Source organism: Myxocyprinus asiaticus, chromosome 28, assembly GCF_019703515.2.
Source record: "Myxocyprinus asiaticus isolate MX2 ecotype Aquarium Trade chromosome 28, UBuf_Myxa_2, whole genome shotgun sequence".
Classification (NCBI taxonomy): domain Eukaryota; kingdom Metazoa; phylum Chordata; class Actinopteri; order Cypriniformes; family Catostomidae; genus Myxocyprinus; species Myxocyprinus asiaticus.
The window spans coordinates 43,526,723-43,544,429 of NC_059371.1; the positions used below are offsets into that span (position 1 = coordinate 43,526,723).

At 42.1% G+C, this 17,707-nt stretch overlaps 3 protein-coding genes and 1 pseudogene across 3 annotated transcripts in view; all 4 read left to right on the forward strand.

The window, feature by feature from the left end:
• LOC127418577 (zinc finger protein 721-like) overlaps window positions 1-17,707 on the forward strand; it is a 620,351-nt gene that overhangs the window by 587,104 nt on the left and 15,540 nt on the right. Inside the window, exon 7 of the mRNA XM_051659200.1 lies at window positions 1,178-1,181. Coding sequence (XP_051515160.1) covers window positions 1,178-1,181 — 4 coding nt within the window. The remainder of the gene's footprint in view (window positions 1-1,177; window positions 1,182-17,707) is intronic.
• LOC127418625 (zinc finger protein 239-like) overlaps window positions 1-17,707 on the forward strand; it is a 197,029-nt gene that overhangs the window by 33,990 nt on the left and 145,332 nt on the right. The gene's annotated exons all lie outside the window — the stretch shown is intronic.
• Window positions 1-17,707, forward strand: part of LOC127418597 (zinc finger protein 501-like) — a 113,053-nt gene that overhangs the window by 12,770 nt on the left and 82,576 nt on the right. The gene's annotated exons all lie outside the window — the stretch shown is intronic.
• The window catches only part of LOC127418578 (zinc finger protein ZFP2-like), a 51,471-nt pseudogene continuing 45,983 nt past the window's right edge, over window positions 12,220-17,707 (forward strand).

A 17,707-nucleotide genomic window follows, 5' to 3' on the forward strand; every position in this document is an offset into this window, starting at 1 on the left:
TGCAGGCCTTTCTGCATGCGCAATTAGACCCCTGCAAATGATCCAGAATGCAGCAGCACATCTGGTCTTTAATCAACCAAAGAGAGTGCATGTTACACCACTCCTTATCTCTCTCCACTGGCTGCCGTTTAATGCACATATCAAATTCAAGGCTCTGATGCTAGCATGCAGAACAGTCACTGGGTCTGCTCCAGCATACCTAAAATCATTTCTGCAGAGCTACACGCCCACTAGAAGCCTGCGGTCGGCTAAGGAATGTTGCCTTGTTTTACCAACACAGAGGCACCAAAACACTTTCCTGGGCTTTCGGCTTCATCATACCACATTGGTGGAATGACCTTCCCAACTCCATCCATGAAGCTGACTCACTTTCTGTCTTCAAAAAAACAGCTAAAAACACATCTTTTCCATGAGCACTTAACCAGTCACTAATTAAAAAAACTTTAAAAAACAGTCACTTTAATCTGTTTTGAATACTATTCTGATGTTAGTGAAACTTTGTAATATGGCACTTTTTCACACCACTGTCTCCTTAAGATGATTCGCTTATGTTTTTCCTCTTTTGTAAGTCTCTTTGGATAAAAGCGTCTGCCAAATGAATAAATGTAATGTAAATATAAATGTATTTTTGGCTGCTCTGACAGTACAAATGCCCTTCCTTCCTATCAGAAGCAAATTTTTAGAGCAGGCATGGTTGCAGCTAACAAATTAATATTACTAAATTGGAAGTCTCCACTGTCCCCATGTTTCAGGAGGTGGCACAGATATGCTTTAACAAAGGGACTTCACAACACTACTTCTTGAAGGTGTGGAAACCATTTTTGATATTGCTTAATGAGACTTAATTGTCTGATTTGAGTGTTTGCTGCTACACTATATTGCCAAAAGTATTCGCTCATCTGCCTTTAGACGCATATGAACTTAAGTGACATCCCATTCTTAATCCATAGGGTTTAATATGACGTCGGCCCACCCTTTGCAGCTATAACAGCTTCAACTCTTCTGGGAAGGCTTTCCACAAGGTTTAGGAGTGTGTTTATGGGAATTTTTGACCATTCTTCCAGAAGCGCATTTGTGAGGTCAGACACTGATGTTGGACGAGAAGGCCTGGCTCGCAGTCTTCGCTCTAATTCATCCCAAAGGTGCTCTATCGGGTTGAGGTCAGGACTCTGTGCAGGCCAGTCAAGTTCTTCCACACCAAACTCGCTCATCCATGTCTTTATGGACCTTGCTTTGTGCACTGGTGCGCAGTCATGTTGGAACAGGAAGAGGCCATCCCCAAACTGTTCCCACAAAGTTGGGAGCATGGAATTGTCCACAATCTCTTGGTATGCTGAAGCATTCAGAGTTCCTTTCACTGGAACTAAGGGGCCAAGCCCAGCTCCTGAAAAACAACCCCACACCATAATCCCCCCTCCACCAAACTTCACAGTTGGCACAATGCAGTCAGACAAGTACCGTTCTCCTGGCAACCGCCAAACCCAGACTCGTCCATCAGATTGCCAGATGGAGAAGCGTGATTCGTCACTCCAGAGAATGCGTCTCCACTGCTCTAGAGTCCAGTGGCGGCGTGCTTTACACCACTGCATCCGACGCTTTGCATTGCACTTGGTGATGTATGGCTTGGATGCAGCTGCTCGGCCATGGAAACCCTTTCCATGAAGCTCTCTATGCACTGTTCTTAAGCTAATCTGAAGGCCACATGAACTTTGGAGGTCTGTAGCGATTGACTCTGCAGAAAGTTGGCAACCTCTGCGCACTATGCGCCTCAGCATCTGCTGACCCCGCTCTGTCATTTTACGTGGCCTACCACTTCGTGGCTGAGTTGCTGTCATTCCCAATCACTTCCACTTTGTTATAATACCACTGACAGTTGACTGTGGAATATTTAGTAGCGAGGAAATTTCACGACTGGACTTGTTGCACAGGTGGCATCCTATCACAGTACCATGCTGGAATTCACTGAGCTCCTGAGAGCAGCCCATTCTTTCACAAATATTTGTAGAAGCAGTCTGCATGCCAAGGTGCTTCATTTTATACACCTGTGGCCATGGAAGTGATTAGAACACCTGAATTCAATTATTTGGATGGGTGAGCGAATACTTTTGGCAATATAGTGTATGTTATGTCCCTATTTGAATGAATTCTGATCTTGTACTCTGATTGATATTCTGGTAGTCCTCTACCTGTTTTTTTTTTGTTTGTTTGTTTGTTTTTTTTGTTTTTTCTCTATGTCTATTGTGTGTCTATTATGAGAAAATTTGAAAATAAAGTATAAAAAAAAAAATCTCGGTCGACCACTACTGGTAAATAAACGGCAATATCACTTTTTCAAGACTTTTGTTTTGCCAAGTGTTATTGCATCCCACAGCCTAGCACACTGGCTGCAGCTGTCCTGTTTTTCCTCCTCCGTTTACAGGTCATAAGAGGACTGGGGATTGGGCTTGTTGAGGGAGGGATGATGGTGTGGTCCCCATGGGGAAACCCCTCCTGGGATGGGAGTGCAGACTCCCTGCACTTAAAGAGATGGTCAACAAAGTCCCAAATGCCCCAGCTTATCCATCTCCTCACGACTGAGAGGTTGATCGAGGCAGATGTTCTAAACCTCTTTCAGATCAGTCTCATCATAGTCCAGCTCGTCCACTGCAATCAAAAACTCACATGCAAAGACCCTCATGTCAGTTCCCCTCTGACGGACATTGCAAAGTTGGATGAGCTGAATCATGCACTGATGGATGGAAAAGTCAGTGAGATGGAAAAAGAGCAAATGAAACATTTTAGCACAGAACAGAAAATAAGAGGAGCTAATATAGGTAGAGAAATCAAACGGGTTAAAAAGGAAACTATAAACAAATGAACTAATTAGCAGACAAGGAGGCGGGGTATGACGCAAGACTGAGAGACACGTGACAATACGGAACCAAAACAAAGTCATGTGCTCTCACAGACACAAACGCATGAATGACACAAGTTCATATCACCAGAAACTACAAGGCAACATGCGCTTATGCTAGACGACAGACGAGACAAGAGAATTCACAGCAACACCAACAAATTGATGCCATGCATTCTCATACTGGACACAACCAGAGTGTACACCACAAAGCAAATACCATGCGATGCACGCAACAGGTGACAAAAAAAGGTAAGACATCTGTGCGAGAGTTAGGCCACAAATAAACAGTCTCCGAAGACAGAAGTGCCGAACCTCGATGCAACTCGAAGCGCACCCGAGGTCGCAAGAGACGGACACAAACAACTGACACAAGTGCATGCCACAAGGATGACATAAGAGCAATGCACTCATGTCAATAAACAAAAGAACGCATGACAATGACAATTGCTCAAGCCATGCATTCTCACACAAGACACAGACTATACAAGACACTAAACATGAGTGTCAGAGCTCGGCTACAAAGACAATAAAAACAACAAACAGAAGTGGCTGAACCTTGACAAAAGCATTATACATTATAAAATAATAATTAAATTTTGTGTCACTTCCCTTTGCCTTGAATATGAAACCAATTCTACATGCACATGTGCTCAGTTTCCAAGGTTGTTGGCATGTAAACTGTTCCAAATTCTTTTAAGTATTTATTTGGAAAGCACCGAAATTTTGGCCACTGAACAGTTTTAGCCAAAAATGGCATAAAATGCTCTTTTAGGTTTTAGGCTGAAATTTGTGGCACAAATTTGAAGAGAAACCATTACTTTAAAATCTGGCAACAGAGCACTGACATGGAGAAAAAGCATTGTATATGTGAAAAGATTGTGATTTAATTACATTTAATGTAAACAGTGGTTAATTATTGATGATACAGTATATTGATGGTAACCAGGTTGTGCTTGCAGTTGAGACACGCAGACCTCTATCACAGAGAAATCCACCTGAATGAGCTCAAAATAAAAAACTCGCTCAAGTTTATGTAAGCATACTTGTTTGTTTTTTTATTTCAGTTTTAATTTTAGTAATTTTAGTTTTAGGGATTGACTAATGTCTGAAGTATTTCAGCTGACCGAGTGAAAATGGAGTAAAACTTAATTTAGGGCACACTTATGTTCTGGTGGTACGGTTGAACTTCCAGATAAAGTTAACTGTTTGGGGTGAAAACAGACCAAAATATAACTAGTTTTTCACTCTACATCTTTATAGGACTTCAAGGCAGAAGAAAATGAAGAGAAATTGAACAATTCCATGCAGAACAACTAAACGACGAACTGGTGCCAGGAAGTCTGTATTTCTTGCATCTGGCAAATCTTAACTGCCTTAAGAAACATTTCTCATATTCTAGAATTCTGCAAAAAATTTAATGGCATCTTATATTATTCTATATGTTTCCCTTTCTCAACCCCAGGATTCATATCCCAAGGTTACCAGAGCAGGCCAGATCCAGCTCCATTCCTGCTTGGTGTCGAACTCCAGATACGTGTCGCTGAGTGATGACGACAATCTACTGCCAGTGCTAGCCAGACATCACTTCAGTCTTTTACGATGGACTTAAGAGGATGAACTGATGCCAACTCCAACTGTAAGAAATTGGATACTTCATCCGCTTCTGCCTGAACCGCGATGCACCTCATTGATCTCTGCCTGCATCACCTTTGTCTATTAATGGACTACACTCTTGAAATTGAATACATAGTCTATCAGTTAATTGCCAACAAAAGCCTTTGTCAGCCAACTAACAAAGGACAATGGATCTATCTGAACTGCAGTTAATCCAGGATGGACAAAGACAATAGTCAATAGTCATTAATCTTACAGTTCATAAAAAATCTTTGTTTAAATGCTTAACACTTACTTAGTTAACTAATTTTAAGCCATGACTTGCACTGCATACTGTAAAGATTTGTGGAAAAACACGTAGACAAACACGTAGACGTTTATTGTTGCACTTTTCAGTCGCACACAATAAGGCTGATTTTCAGCAGTACACAAAAGGTTTGCTTTTCAGCTTCACTACACAAACTCAGTTGGCTTTTCAGCTCAACACTACACAAACTCTATTTTCTTTTCAGCTTCATTACACATAAACTTTGTTGGTTTTTCAGCTCAACACTACACATAAACCCAGTTGGCTTTTCAGCTCAACACTACACATAAACAGCTTTGCTGAGTCACTCTCTCTCCCTGTGTCTCTCCCCGACTGCAGCTGGATGAGATAATCCGCTGCTGGTGTCCAACCCGGCCTCGCTCCACACAGTCGCCGCTCGGCCTGCCCCGCTCTCCACCTACCCCCATTGCCCAACTCAGGCTGGGGACCTCTCTGGCCTGAGCCTAATTCCCCCACATATCTGGAGAGGAGCTGCTGCCCTTTCGGCTGACCCAGCGGCGGATGGTTTTCCCTGCCTCTGTGAATCTGGAACAACTCTAGGGAAAGGAGAGGGGGAGGGAGGAGCAAGAGAGAAAGAGAGCAAGAAAAAGCAAGAGAGGGGGGAGAGAGGGAGAGAGCGAGAGAGAGAGAGAGAGAGAGAAAGGAAAAAACAATAAAACTTGTCCTCAGCTAGCTGGTCCACCTCTGTCCGCGATGCCCGGCGAAGGCATTGGTCTCGCTCAGCTGTCCCTTTCGGTAGCCTGATGATGAACCCATTGCATCTCACCAGATTGTTCTTGAGCCAGCAGTGAGGACTCCAGGACAGCGTGATCTTCCTCTAATTTTCCCGGGTTTTGGCACCAGTGCAAGGATTCGTGGAAAAAGGAGGAAGCTGTGACCAGCTTGACAAACACATAGACATTTATTGTTGCACTTTTCAGTCGCACACAATAAGGCCGCTTTTCAGCAGTATACAAAAGGTTTGCTTTTCAGCTTCATTACACAAACTCAGTTGGTTTTTCAGATCAACACTACACACAAACCCAGTTGGCTTTTCAGCTCAACACTACACAAGGGTATTCTTTTCCATTAACCAACATCTTATGGAGTTTTGTGTTCCTTACAACAGTCGCCGTAGACTTGCTCACTGGGGTTCTAAATACAATTATTATTTTATTATTTATTTTATACTCAATTTAAAATCATATTTAAGACTTTATAGATATTACAGTTTCATTTTCTGTTAAAGCATGATTTTTTTGTAAAGCTGCTTTGAAACAATGGGTGTTGTGAAAAGCGCTATACAAATTAAAATTACTTGACTTAAGAACAGAGGTGAATTGGGGGAAAGAAACAACAAAACCCCTCTCTCCTCTTCGTTGTTAATCAGATAAAACCCCAATTTAACTCATCGCATGACTGATCAGACCATTTGCTGGGGGACTCTTTTTATGATCACCATAGAAACCTGTGAAATCACAGAACGAAGGCCTCCATTGTTCTTCAATATAACCAACACTCTTCACTTAAAATTATTGTACTAATCATGAGGCATGTTTCTGGCTTACCATCTCACATGAAGCTTAAAGGGATAGTTCACCCAAAAATGAAAATTCTCTCCTTATTTACTCACCCTCATGATATCCCAGTTGTGGATGACTCTTCACCAGAACACATTTTAAGAAAAATAGAAAAATATCTTAGCTCAGTGGTCAAATGAATGGAGGTTGCTCTTGAAGCTAAAAAAAATCACAGACAGTCAGCATAAACATCATCCATATGACAGCAGCGGTTAAATTAATGTTTTCTAAAGCGACATGGTCGATTTTGGTGCGAAAAAGATAAATATTTGTGGCAGCAGGGGCGTGGTCAAGCGTCCGTCTGGAGAGAGAGAAAGCGGTAAGGGCGCTTCCAGTCTCTAATTCCAGTGAGCATGGGGAGAGCGGCATATAAGCAGCCACGCCACCAGCAGTGAGAGAGAGAGAGGGAGTCTGGCATAAGGAAGGCCATGGTGCTCCTGAAGCTGCTACATTTAATTTGTTATGTTTGTGAAGCTGATTTGTTTAAGTTACTATGTGCCTGTGAAGCTAATGAATTTAAGTCTACGTGCCTGTGAAGCTGATGAGTTTGTGAAGATGTAAAGCACTGAAGTGGCTGATTAAAAGTCTTACCTGAGCCTGGAAAAACCTGCTTCCCTGTGTTCTCCTTCCCTTCTGTTTGTGAGCTGTTACACTGGTGCCGAAACCCGGGATCTTGAAGTATGCCCCATGGAGTCCTCCCAGTTGGAAGAGATCCTCAAATCCCTCGCTGGCTTACAACAGTCCCACCAACAATCCCTGCTTGAGCTCCGGCAAGATCAAGATCACCGGTTCTTTGAGATGCTTCGGGCTCAAGCAGAGGACCGTCATGCGATCCGGAGCCTTCTCAACCAGGAGAGAGCCCCGGCCGCCTCCCCGGACAAACACAGCCCCATGCCCCCACCTACACTTCTCAAGATGGAGGCCGAGGACGACCCGGAAGCCTTCCTTGACTTGTTCGAGCTGACCGCTGAGATATGGAGCTGGCCGCGAAATTAGTGGGTGGCCAGGCTCCTCCCGTTGCTGTCCGGGGAAGCCCAGCTCGCAGTACAACAACTGCCGGCAGCGAACCTCCTGGCTTATGAGGATCTGAAGAAGACCATCCTGCAGCGGGTTGGCCGCAGTCCAGAGCAGCATCGCCAGCTCTTCCGGTCAATGAAGTTGGAGACGACCGGCCGCCCGTTTGCCTTCACCCAGCGGCTCCGAGATGCCTGACGGAGATGGCTGCTGGCAGGGGATCGCAATGTCAAGGGAATAATTGATCAGGTGGTATTGGAGCGGCTCGTCCATCGGCTACTGCGAGGAACGGCAGAATGGGTCCAGTGCCACCGCCCGGCATCGCTAGAGGAGGCTGTTCTGTTGGCGGAGGACCATATGGTGATGTACCAGAGGGCGGAAGAGCCCTCCCACTCTCTCTCCCCTCCCCCTGTGTTTTCCCCGTTCTCTTCCCCCTCCCCTCTTCTATCTCACTCTGCTCTCTCCCCAGAGCCTGTTCCTGCCCCGCGGAGGAGAGGAGTCCCACCACTGAAGCCAGTTCCCCGCGCCCGGGGTGTTGCATCACCCACAGCAGCGACAGTGCCCCATCGCTCTCCCCCTCAGGTGGAAGTGTCCACCGACACAGGTACGGGCATGGTGCCTGGGCTGGTCTGCTGGAGTTGCGGGGATCCGGGACACTTCCGGGATCAATGCCCTGTGATGGAGCTGGGAACGGTGGTCCGGATCCCCGACACTCTGCAGGCTGCCCCCGATCAGGCCGGAGCGTACCGGATACTGGTAAGTGTCAAGGGGGGTACTCACCAAGCACTGGTGGATACGGGTTGTAATTAAACTACTATCCACTAATGCTTGGTTCAACACGAGGCTTTGGGCACAGCTAAAACAGTGAGGGTGAAGTGTGTGCATGGGGATATTCACAACTACCCTGTGGTGACCCTTGTGATTAGATTTTGGGGAACAAAACATAGAGTGGAGGCCGCGGTTAGTTCCCGCCTCACCCATCCACTGATTTTGGGGACTAATTGGCCTGAATTTAGAAATGTATTAAAGGGAATATGCGCAGATGGGTCCTGCACAAAAGCAATGAGATGTGAAATGTGCGATTCTCTGGCAGGGATGGCGGAGCCAGGGCCGTCTTCATCTGCTCCACGTTAGGATGAAAACAATGACGTCATGCGCATGCGTATTACGTGTTCAGTCTATAGGCATGCACGAGAGTACTTCAAAACAACGTGCGAGACATTCAAAACTACAATGGCAGACCACAGGACTGTGTTTGTGCTGCTCAAGATTTTGAGTTTATTGATGCTTCTCCAGCAAAGTGTAGATTTACTGCATCACTACTACGACCAGCGATCGCCATCTTATTTGTTTGTATTCACCACTCTGTGGAAGAAAGCTTGTGCGCAGGCACGTAGTGTTTCTTTACAAAGTCACATCATCAACTACTGGCCTGGCATGCATAATACAGCCTTTTTAGTCATTTTCGCGGATCCGTGTGAACGGGGATCATTTTGACAACGTTGTCGTCTGTATGTGAAACTTTTCAAAAACGCAAAGGAAAAATTTCTGTTTTTAGTACATCGTTTTCGTGTAAACGTACCCTTAGTCATTTAGCAGATGCTTTTATCCAAAGCAACTTACAAATGAGACACATATCAAGCAATTTGTCATACAAAATTTAACCACATCTGCAGTATATGACTGCCAAGTTCTCACAGAGGCTGGAGTAGTAAAGATGCTAGCAGAGAAGAAAGAGACAGACCATTTTTGTTTGTACATTAAGTGCAGTGGTTAGTGCAATTCCTGTGGGTTGGTTAAGTGCTTGCGGAACAGATGTGTTTTCAGCTGGTTCTTGAATGTTGAGAAAGTAACAGCAGATCGTGTGGAGGTTGGAAGTTCATTCCACCACAGAGGAGCAGAGAAAGTGAACAATTGTGAAATCGACTTTGAGCCTTTTAGTGATGGGACCACCAGGTGTCGCTCATTTGTAGACCACAGAGAGCGAGTTGGAGCACAGACCTGAAGAAGTGAATTGAAGTAAGAGGGTGCGGTTTCATTGGCTGTCCTGAAAGCCAGAGTCAAAGCCTTGAATTTGATGCGGGTAGCTACAGGTAGCCAATGGAGTGAAATTAAGAGTGGGGTGACATGAGCCCTTTTTGGCTGATTGAGGACCAGATGCGCTGCCACATTCTGGACCATCTGCAGTGGTTTAGTTGTGCTAGCTGGATGGCCAGCCAACAGAGCATTGCAGTACTCCAGTCTTGAAATGACCAGAGCTTGGACCAGGAGCTGTGTAGCATATTCAGACAGGAAAGGTTTGATTTTCCTGATGTTGTAAAGTGTGAATCTGTAAGACCGGGCGGTTGAGTGCAGTGAAATCAAGCTGGTCATCTACCACCACTCCCAGGTTCCAGGCTGTTCTGGTTGGTGTTAGTGTAACACTACACCAACCAGATGAAAAGTGAGGTTGTGGTCAACAGATGGAATGGCTGGGATCACAAGGAGTTCTGTCTTGGCAAGGTTGAGCTAAATGAGTTGTTCCTTCATCCAGGCTGAAATTTCAGAGAGGCAGGCAGAGATACGAGCTGAGACAATAGGGTCATCAGGCTGGAACGACAGGTAGAGCTGCGTATCATCTGCGTAGCAGTGGTAGGAAAAGCCATGTGCCTAAGTGATCGGTCCCTGTGATGTTGTGTACATCGAGAAGAGGAGGGGTCCAAGCACTGTGTCCGGTTGCATAAAGCACCTTAAGTTAAATTTTCCCTTAAGATTGCCCTAAAGTTATGCAACTGGGCACTGATTCCTGAGTAAGCCCAGTGGTCAGCTTGTGTGTCTTGGATACATCTCCTCTCCAGAAAACTTTGAACGATCTGCCAGTGTGATATGACTCAAACCATCCAAGAGCAGTTCCTGTGATGCCAAGGTCAGAGAGGGTGGACAGGATGTGACCACAGGATCTTGTGGTTCACTGTGTCAAAGGCAGCAGACAAGTCAAGGAGGATGAGGACGGATGATTTGGAGTTAGCTCTCGCCAGTCGCAGGGTTTCAGCTTTGACAAGAGTTGTAGAAGTAGATCTGCCGCTACTTTACCCACTCACAAGGTGCATGGATAGAAACAACAGGAATGACACAGAGGAATCCAGCAACACTTGCAGTGAAAGTGTCAGCTACTGACAAGAGGGCAGTCTCTGTTGAGTGTCCTTTTTTGAAGCCAGACTGATGTCTGTCAAGTAGGTTGTTCTGTGAAAGAAAAGCAGTCAACTGGTTAAATATGACCCTCTCAAGAATCTTAGACAGGAAGGGTAGGAGAGATACTGGTCTGTAGTTGTCCTTTTTTTAAATTCATAATTAAAATGTTCACTTTATGAGCAAGGAAGCTGACAAACCTTAGAACAATGGGACGTAAATTAATTATCTTGAGGGGAGGACAGAGATGATCACATGGTATCTCAAAAGCCAACTCTGATTGGCTAAGAGCCTTCAGGGTTGGACTGAACAGAAAGGGTTAAAAGGCTATGCCTGACCACCTTCACTCTCTTCCGCGCTCTCTTGCTCATCTCCAAAATGTAACCTCTCTCTCTTCGGAACTCAATGTTCCGGGAGTTATCACATTCCATCATCCATCTGACGTCTCCACATTCTTCATCTGAACTTCCAGACCATCGAACCAAACAAAGGCCTCCTTGAACTGCAGCCTCAGCTTTCTGTTCTTGGCTGCCAGAAGCAAACCGCAAGTACGTAGATTAATACAAGATTAATGATTGCTGTGATATGAGATTAATGATGTTATGGGATTACAGTGACATCTGTTAATCATGTACGTAAATCACATATGAAAAGCAGTTCCGGCAGCATCATGAGTAGTAAAAGTTTGGAATAGACTGGATGTGGCCTTCCTTGTCTTGTTATTTTTTTTGTAACACGCAACCAAGGATGTACATTTGGCTTGAATTTTGAGGGTGTTTCAGCGTGAAGCATTTACATGTTTCCACTGATCATGGTATAAATATTGGGGGTTTGTACTTGCTTATTTTGATTACTCCCCCACCCCCCTCCTGGAATCTATGCCCCTGCATGCAACCCTTTCTTTTGTCATTTTGGAGCTTGACAGTCTCCTTTTTACCTAATTGTTATGAAAATATGCAGCAAGGATAATGTTTGCTTTTTGTATTCAACAGAAGAGAGAAAGTCATACAGGTTTGGAACAACATGAGGTTGAGTAATTGATGACAATTTTAATTTTTGGATGAACTTTTCTACTAAATATGGTTTCCAGATGCTGTTGAATGTGTTCTGCAAAACTGTGTAGTGCATGAAAGATTCCAAACATTTATGTCAATGGAAATATAAAACCTGTCACTTCATTTTCCTGTATAATGATGTAAAAGAGTTTAAAGTATATAATGAATTTTAAAGTTAGACAACAGGACTGATTAATCAGATGTTGGTATTGTAAACACTCCAGTCCAGCAGATGTCGGAAATTCACCAGAAGTTGTTTTATAAACCGACAGAAAACACAAGAAGAAAGAACTCCGACACCCCAAATAGTGCACTATATAGTGAATAGGGGACGAATTCAGACACTACTACAGTTTGAGCGCTCAGTTCGGTACGTGTTCAATGTGTTTTACATCATTTGTGAGATTTATATTTAATTTGAGTTGTATTTTGTTGTGCATGTTGTACATTTTTCTCTCTTTGGCGTTTTAATGACTGTAAAAGACGCTTTTTATCGACGTGTGTCGCTTGTTTTGTGACGCACGCTTTAAAATATTCAGTTTCAGGAGAAACAAGAAGAAATCTGTGAATATCATGTTTAATTTCTGATATATGAGCTCTTTAAATCCAGTGACTGACTGTAAATGAAGGTGATAATATATATTGGAGAGACGGGCACAAACAAACACTTTTTGGTTTCCTGAAGTTTGTGTAAATACTTTTGGGATTACTGGTCATATGCAAGAGGTGAACAAACAACTAAAACACTTCAGAACAGGTTTATTTACACTTTCTGTCTGTGGCTAAACTCATGTTTATATTTTAGTCCAGTTTGAAGACGTGTTGGTAAAGTTCAATCTTGACAAACTTTGAGTAACGTTCCAGAAACGTTGTGGTAATGTCTTAAAAACGTCGCTTAAACGTCCCATAAAAGACGTTATAGCAGCATGATCCCCTGATCTTCAGATCATTTATACGAGTTGTACAGTAATTTACAAGTGTGAAATACAAGATCACAAACAATCAACAGTTTAGAACCAGTAGATTATTTACACTTTCTGTCTGTCTTTTGGCTAAACTTAATCACTTTATTTAAATAAAAATTCGTGAGGTACAATTTTAGGTGAATTTATATAGTTTCCTTTTAGTTATTTTACATTGACTACTTCAACTCGACCAACTTCACAATAATCACTTTCATATTTTGTAGACTTTAACTGTAGTAAAGTGTTTGTTCATTTAGGGGCCGTTTACACAACAACGTTTTCAACAAAAAACGGTAAACGTTTTATGCGTTTTACTGTTCGTTTACACGACAACGGCGTTTTGGGGACTGAAAACACAAACTTTTGAAAACGGGTTTCAAAGTGCAAGTTTTTGAAAACGATGCTGTTATCGTCTCCGTGTAAACAAAAAAACGTGAATTTGTGAAAACGATGACATCATGCGCACGCGTATTACTGTTCAGTCTATGAGCGCGAGACATTCAAAACTACAATGGCGGACTACAGGACTGTGTTTGTGCTGCTCAAGATTTAGTCCAGACAAAACTGCTCGATGCTTTCGCCATCTTCATTGTTAGTATTAACCGCTCTGTGGAAGAATGCTTATGTGCGCAGGCGCGTAGTGTTTCTTTACAAAGTGACATCGCCAGCTACTGGCCTGGCATGCATAATACAGCGTTTTTAGTCGTTTTCGCGGATCTGTGTGAACGGGGATCGTTTTGACAACGTTGTCGTCTGTACGCAGAACTTTTCAAAAAGGAAAAACGTTTACATCGTTGTTGTGTAAACGTATCATAAAACTGTAATTACACTCTTAAAGACTGTTTTGTTTTAAACTTAAATTCTGTCATAATTATTTGACCTCCTGTAGTTCCAAACCCACATTAATTTATTTCTGTGGAACACAAAAGGAGTTTTTAGGCTGAATGTTATTCTCAGTCACTCTTCACTTTCATTAATCTTTTTTCCATATTCAAAGTGAATGGTGACTGAAACTAACACATAATATGTTAACAAAAGGTCAATGGATTCTATGCTACATATTTCCGGTCAAATTAAATGAAATACCCTGTTTGTTAAATTTGTGCACAAGTAGTCTAACGTGAGGTGGCCAGAGGTAAAATCTGAGGTAAATTTATGTAGTTTCCCTTTAGTAAGGATGTGCAAAATGAAATAATGTAAAAATTGACTAGTCGGTGAGTTATATGGACAGTTAGTCAACTAGTTGGTCAATAAAGACCCGTATAATTAGGCTGGAGTAATTTCCACAAGACACCAATCAGATGTGTTTCTTAATAATAGGCGATAGATGCTAAGCACATCACCTCGATAGGATAGGCTATTCAAAAAATAAATAAGCTTCATAACTATAACCTCTGTGCACAAAACTGTCAAAGTCATCAAAACAGAGACTCAAGGCCGATTTATATTTCTGTGTCGAACCTACGGCATAGCCTGACATGCACCTCTTCAAAAATATATCTGCGCGTAACGTTGACGCAGACCACAACAGCTGTGGTTGGTCCACTTTAACCAGAGACTGCCTCACCGCATGATATCAAGGATGTCTGAGGTAGCATTGCATTTTATCCAAGATTATTTTAATATCTATGCATCATATCACATTGTATTTGGACTCCTGACCATTAAATGTCCAATCGGGAGCATCTGCTGTTTTTTATTCTATTTGTATTTCATGAAGTTACAAGCGAAACGCAACAAAAGATGTCTGTTTACAGCAGGCCTATTCAACTGGTGGCCTGCAGGCCAAATAAAAATTTCCAGTGGCCCATGTGAGGTTGCCAGTTGTCTTAGGGGCTGTTCACACTGAATGCGTTTTGTGTCTGTTCGGGCTGTCTTTCAATTGTTTTCCTATGTAAATTTGCACCAGACAGATGTTTTGGAAAATTAGAAAAGTTCTATTTATTAATTCGGTCAAAAAAACATTATATTTTTAGTCAAAAAATGAAATAATTACATCTATACGTTATTATTTATAAAAAAAAATTTAGTATCAGTCTGATTTACTCTCTGATATGGACCAATTTTGAAAGCACCTTTTAGTTGATGTTTATTTTTTTTATGTCAAGTCGTCTGTATTTTATTTAGGCCTACTAAAGCACGATATCTGATAGCTTTTCGTTAACAAAATATTCTGGCATGGCCCACGTGCACCGAATATTTTTTCCATCTGGCCAACTTGTCGATAAAGTTGAATAGCCCTGGTTTACAGCTTATAAACTCTAAAAGCTTTTTTTCTCAAAGCCTTTTCTTGATAGTAATTTGATACGTTAGTGAAATAATATGATTCTTCTCATGAACTTTCCGATCGGCACAATGATTTGACTGTATGTTTGACAGTATGTATACAGTAATAATCATATTTCATAAGTTATGGACACAAAACACTTCTAATTTGTCAGCAAATTAAAAAGCACTTGGTAAGAGTTGGTTATATTGCTATATGCATTGTAACGTCTTTAAAACGACACCCATTTTATATTCAGGCGAGTAGTTCTTAATTCGGTCACATAACATCAAAAGTACGCCAAAATATTTATGTATTAAGCAATTTCCTGATTTATTTTCTGCAATGCAGGCAACATGTATAATAAATGTTATTACATTGCTTGCATTACTTTTGTTTATTTATTAAACGTATAGTTAGCATTTTAGCTGTGTACTCGCAGAACAACGCAGTCTCATCAACGCAGATGTATAAATGCAAACAAACGCGTCGGCAACTATGCGGAGCCTATGTTGTGAAGTATAAATCGGCTTTTACGGATTGTGTATGAAACAATGGGAACATTGCTCCAAGCCGAAAAGTCATATAGTAAAATAATGTTGTGGTGCTTTGTTTTCTGTAGCTGTGTTTGTTTGTTTTTACCCTTAAATGCATGTTTGTCACCTTTTGTTGTTCATGTCTTCATTACATAATGCGTCAAATTCATTCATTTGAAAATAAGTAAAAAACAATAGAACTAATAATAACATACAGAATCCCCAAAAACATTGTCTGGGTAACACATAGCTGCTCATAAAATCTACGTGATAGCGTTCAATGATAGCCTATACATGAATATCTGTGATAACGTTCGGGTGTATAAACTGAGCACAAAACAAGATATAAGAGAGTGTTAATAATATAACCCTGACAACAGTTGTGGCAAAATGGCTTAAGGACAACAAAGTCAAGGTACTGGAGTAACCATCACAAAGCTCTGACCTCAATTTAATAGAAAATTTGTGGGCAGAACTGAAAAAGTGTGTGCGAGCAAGGAGGCCTACAAACCTGACTCGGTTACACCAGTTCCGTCTTGAGGAATGGGCCAAAATTCCAGCAACTTATTGTGAGAAGCTTGGGGAAGGCAACCCAAAACGTTTCACCCAATTTGAACAATTTAAAGGCAATGCTGTCAAATATTTTGACCCACTGGGAATGTGATGTAGGATTTCCGGTTAATGTAGATGTACACGGTACAGATTAAAGTGCCGTGTACCTCAATCATTATAATGTAGGGAACAGTATGTCTATTTATAATGGAATTAGACAACCATTATAAGATAAATGACAAATAATTAGATTAATTGTCTGAATAAAATTCTCTGGCATTAAAATCATAATACAACGTCTCATTGTATTCGCTCACAATTTCTATTGTAAGGAATTAGCTTTAATAAGGGAATTATGATTAATTCACTTATTGGAGTAATATTATTCTCATGGCTTATTGAAAATAATATCACACATATTTTAGGTGTAGCTTTTAGGGCCGGATCTTTGAAAAAATCAAGTGACGAGATTATCAAACTATACAACGGTCAAATTATCTTTAAATACAAATAAGACTTTATTGCTATTCTAAACATAAAAACTAATCTGAAGAGTACGGTGACGCCATGCGAAGGGCAGACATGTGAGAGACAGCTCTGCGCACTTTGTTAATTTTTTTATTATTTTCATGTTATAATCTGGTGAAATTCGATACATCCAGTTACACATTTGCTCTTTGAGGTAAAACATGGCAAAGAAGTCAAAATCATTGGGCTCTGGAGACATTAAAAGACACTTACGTGTTCAGGATGAAAGCCCCGACAAGCCTACAGACCGGAGACTCGATTTGGATGGCGCGGCGGGAGAAGGAATCCAGCGTCAGTTGTCCAAGATATCGGTGATGATGATGAAGGTTCTTGCTGACTTGGAGGATCTTGCTGTAATACGTCGATCAATTACGGCGATGGAAATAAAATTCTCTGAGTTAGTTACAAGAGTGTCGGATGCTGAGAACGAATAGATTACTTGGAGTCTTCGGAGAGGGAATTAACCGCTAATCCACCCGCAACCAAAGTTGATCTGGAACGTATTCTTGAAAAGCTTGAAGATCTTGAGAATAGAAGCCGCAGGAATAACGTCAGAATTGTTGGAATTCCTGAACATGAGGAGGGCAGATATATGATGAAATTCCTAGACGAGCTCTTCCCAAGTCTGCTCGACATAACAGGCCACAAGCTGGAAATCGAGCAAGCTCACAGAGTCCCTGCTTGGAGATCTGCTGAGGGAGACAGGCCCCGATCGATTCTGGCCAAATTTCTGAGGTCATCCGATAAAGATCTCGTGTTGCGCCAGGCGAGGAGCAAAGGGAAGCTTTCTTGGAGGAATCATAATATTTTCTTGTTCCCGGACTTTGCGAGTTCGACGAGAGAAATGCGATCGGTTCAAGGAATGCAAGAAACTCTTACATCAGCGGAAGATCACTTTTGCTCTGATGTTCCCAGCCAAACTGAGAATAGAAACGAAAGATGGTCGCAAAGTATTTACATGTGCCAATCAGGCAATTTATTGAATCAATGGGTGAGAAACCATTGGATGTTTCTCATGTGAGTGGGTCGACTCGCTGTACTTAATCTGGCTTTTGAGGAAGCTGGGCGTCATTTTGGTTTCTTTTTGCGTTGGCTCCGCCTAGCGGCTGGAGATTGTTTGTGAATAACACTTTCCTTAAAGAATCTTTTGAATTGACGGAAGATTACGTTTGCATGGAAGTTCCCGGCCAGTTTGAGAGTGGACACTACGGATGACCACAAATATC